Source organism: Cariama cristata, unplaced genomic scaffold (assembly GCF_000690535.1).
Source record: "Cariama cristata isolate BGI_N322 unplaced genomic scaffold, ASM69053v1 scaffold38325, whole genome shotgun sequence".
Classification (NCBI taxonomy): domain Eukaryota; kingdom Metazoa; phylum Chordata; class Aves; order Cariamiformes; family Cariamidae; genus Cariama; species Cariama cristata.
The window spans coordinates 16,242-19,893 of NW_009616482.1; the positions used below are offsets into that span (position 1 = coordinate 16,242).

At 36.6% G+C, this 3,652-nt stretch overlaps 1 protein-coding gene across 1 annotated transcript; it reads right to left on the reverse strand.

The window, feature by feature from the left end:
* Positions 1-288: 288 nt before the first annotated feature.
* On the reverse strand, positions 289-2,834 carry GP9 (glycoprotein IX (platelet)). Its single transcript, XM_009700182.1, has 2 exons — positions 2,796-2,834; positions 289-922 (listed from the first exon to the last, which is right to left on the reverse strand). Exon 2 carries the CDS (start codon positions 913-915, stop codon positions 289-291), a length of 627 nt encoding a protein of 208 aa, XP_009698484.1. The 5' UTR covers positions 916-922; positions 2,796-2,834.
* Between the last annotated feature and the right edge of the window lie 818 nt (positions 2,835-3,652).

Consider the following 3,652-nt stretch of genomic DNA (forward strand, 5'->3'; position numbering starts at 1 on the left):
GAGCTGGGAATTCAGGGGAAAAATGCTAAGTTGAATGCTATTTAAAAATTTAGAATCTTGCTTTCCATATGAGTAGACAGCAGCAGAATGAAACTTGCCTGTCAATACATCACCAAGCTTAGTTTTGAAAGGAAATTAAATCAAACTTGCCTATCTGAGGACCCAGACTTTGAGCCCTCGGATCTGTTTGTAGCATGTTCACCATTAAAGCTAGTGTTGCCAGTGCGTGGGGTTTTTTTGTGGTAGAATAGTTTAATGTTTCTGTTCAAGCTAGAGATAGTGAAGAGCTCATTGTATCTTGTAGTTTTTGGAGGTATGCCTCCCCAACAGGGAGCCCCTAGAGTCATATTGGCTTAGGTTTATCTGGCAGACCAGCTTCTTTGAGTGTTTCAGAGCCCATGCTACTAAAATGAGTGTAATTATTGCTCCAGTGATTAAAATGAGGTCTCGCCAAAAGAACTCGAGACACTTGATTGGGAGAAGCCTCTTACAGATCCCCAGCTCATTCCCAGTGAGCTGCTTCAAGGGCTTCATCCTCACAGGAGCTGGTGTTGCACATCTCATGTTTGCAAGAGAGGGTGCAGAGATGTCTTCTAACCAGAGTTTTAGATACAAAATATGACAGTCACAGTTCCAAGGATTGTCAAACATTTTCACTTCCTCCAGGCCGTGCAAACTGTCCAGGGCACCGGGAGGAACCGAGGTCAGGCTGTTGTTCTGCAGATAAAGCCTCTTGGTGTTAACGGGCAAGGCAGGCACTTCCGTCAGATTTCTTGAGCTGCAGTCTATATGCAAACCCTTCATTTCTCCCAGTGACTTACAATTGCAGGAGGGAGGACAGACTTCAGTTTGGGTCATGTGGAACAGCAATGATATTGCAAATCCCACAACAGTGATGAATTCTGTCTTGTTCATGCTTCAGCTACTCAGAGAATGAGAATAATAATCTGATAAGTATGATTCATTAGCATGTTTCTAAATGCAGAACTACAACATAGCTGTTTCTTTCTCAGGATTACTCTCGTGAGTTTTAGGTTTTTGGAAGAAAATCTTTAGCTTTGTGTATTTCCCACAGGGCCATTCTTCCTGACATTAAGTAGCATAAATGCAACTGGGAGAGAGCACTGTGCTTCCATTTTGTCTCTAGTTCATTGCTTTTCCTTCATAATTGTACGAAATATATTATTGTTCAAAGTTCTGGAACAGCATGCCACCAGGAGATGATGGTAAAAACTAGGTTAGTTCTAGGCAAAGATTTTGATTCCATTTCTATGTCTTCATAGGTCTAGTGTTAAAATTATGTGTTGAGGTCAGTTTTCAAAACTGAGCTTAAGAGATTGAATAATTGTAAATGTCTAAAATCTTTCTGAGTACATATTTTTATGTGGCAGAAAGTTCTTTTTCGCTGCCTTGTAGCTTCATGCATCTCTGAGAACACAGAGTTTTAAGATTTAGATGAATAGTGAATTGGAAATTTTGCATATCTGGTTCTGCTTGGCTTTTAGGGATTAAATAACCATACTTTGGGCTAGCAGGTAATTATCTCTTTTGCTATATCATTCCCACTTCTGTAGAGTGGATCCCAGTAGACTTCCATCTTAGTCCCTTCTATTTGTCAGTTTTAAACCTCTAAAGCTATTCCCTTCCTGTATCCTCCTGCTACTCTGCATTTAAAAATACATAGCTAGCCTTGGGACCAGATTGGAATTTGAAATACAAACTCCCTTGCACAGGTTGGGGAATTTCCAATCTTGAAACCATCTTTCTTCTTGATTTTAATGCATCCCATAATTAAAATGTATTTTTTTTCCCAATTAATTTGCAGTAAGTAAGTATTGAAGCAAAAATGTCTGACTGTATATTGCCTTGGATACTACTTGGAGAATGGCAGATACTGTAAAAAGTGTTGTTTTTTTATACACTATACACTTAAAGAAAATTCCTTTTTAACCGAAGAAGGTAAAAACAGTTGTATAACTCTGTTTGCAAGCAGGCATTAGAAGCACATTGAGTATGATTTTAAAATTGGACTGGACAAAGCCTGAGAAATAGCAAGCAGGTAGAACAGACCTATTAACAACAACAAATACAGAGTAAAAAAGATTCTTACATACTAAGGTGATAAGGAGCTTAAATTATACTAATGTAGAATGGAATTTGGAAAAAAATTTCTTCAAAATAATGTTTCAAGTGTAGAGATATTTTAGAACTCAAAACAAAAAAGGTTTTCCTCTTAAAAACTTAAAATAAGCTGAGACTATTTTTTTTTTCTTTAGGAAGATTCATTTAATAAAGACTAAATTGTAGGAAAAATTTATTGATTTTGTTTTAAATTAATTTGCCTCAGTTTACTTACAAGGATTATGTAATTAGCTTTTCAAAATAAAGTTAGACAGCTTTAGATTCCTGACCTAAATACTGTGTTCCTATATTTTAAATTAGATTAATGCTACATAAAATTATATTTCAGCTTCTCTGTGATGAAACTTATTGATCTTAACAATCTCCTATGTCTTTGTTAGCAAGTAGTTAGTCTGAATATCTTTGGTCTGAATCTAGATATTCATCTGTTATTTTTAAAAAAAATCTACTAGTGCTGTTTTTTTTTTTAAGCAGATATCTTAAAAGGACAGACTCTGTCATCGGACTAAAAAAATGTTAAGCAATATCTGTAGAAAAGACGATCTCTTCTGATTTAATATATAAACAGCAATGAATTCCAAATCAAATAGAAATAAGAACTGTGGCAAAAATGCAGAAAGGAAGAGTTGGTGAGATGCCTGACTGACACTTACCCTTATTTAGTCCCTCTTGATTCCTTTCCCTCTGCTTGGTAAAGTGTTGGAGTTCATATAGCAACTGGAGCTGACTTTTTAAAGAGTCAATAAGGAAGTGTGTTAAAGAAGATGAGTTTTTTCCTATGCATAATAGGAAACCATTCCCATTGGAAGATGCTATATATGGTTGACATGTCATGGCATATGTCAACCATGTATGTGCTTGGGGCATTTTTGTATTTCCTGCAGACAAGAGGAAATGCTTTTGAATTTTTTTTATTGCTAATGTATTTTTCCCTGACAATATCTGGAAAACCTAAAATGACCCATCTGAAATCTAGTGTTTTTTTCCCTCTGCTGTAATAATCTACAGATATAAAATTTAGCTTGAGCTTCAGCTGCTGACACATGCAAGCCCAAGCAAGATACAAGGGAGCTAAAGTTAGCCCATGAAATAGAGTTCTTCTGGTTTAGTCAAAGCCAGGTGTGTTTGATATCTGCCTTTCCACTGATAAGTAAAATTTGTAAAAACACACCACAGCGTCGAAATAACAAGTTAGTCAAATGAAATCAACTTGTATTAGCCAGATGAGATCATTAAGGGATAGAGAAATATTAATGCCATTATGTTGAAATAGTGGTGAAAAGTCACCCAAAATAGAGTATTTAATTCTGGTCACCCATGTTCAAAAAAGATTAAGCCAACAAGTGAAAGGAAGGTTTCTGTGATGATAGGGATTTGGAGAACCCATCTTATGGGAAGAGGCTGAGAGTGACCTGTATGCTGCAATGTGGAGCAATGCAGAAATACCTGAGCCAGAACGACTCAGGCAGGTAGATGCCCTTGACACAAGCTTGGACGTGAAGAAGGATAC

What these genes read in the sequence shown, in the direction of transcription:
- GP9 (XM_009700182.1), bottom strand. Translation starts at nt 915, where the DNA reads ATGAACAAGACAGAATTCATCACTGTTGTGGGATTTGCAATATCATTG.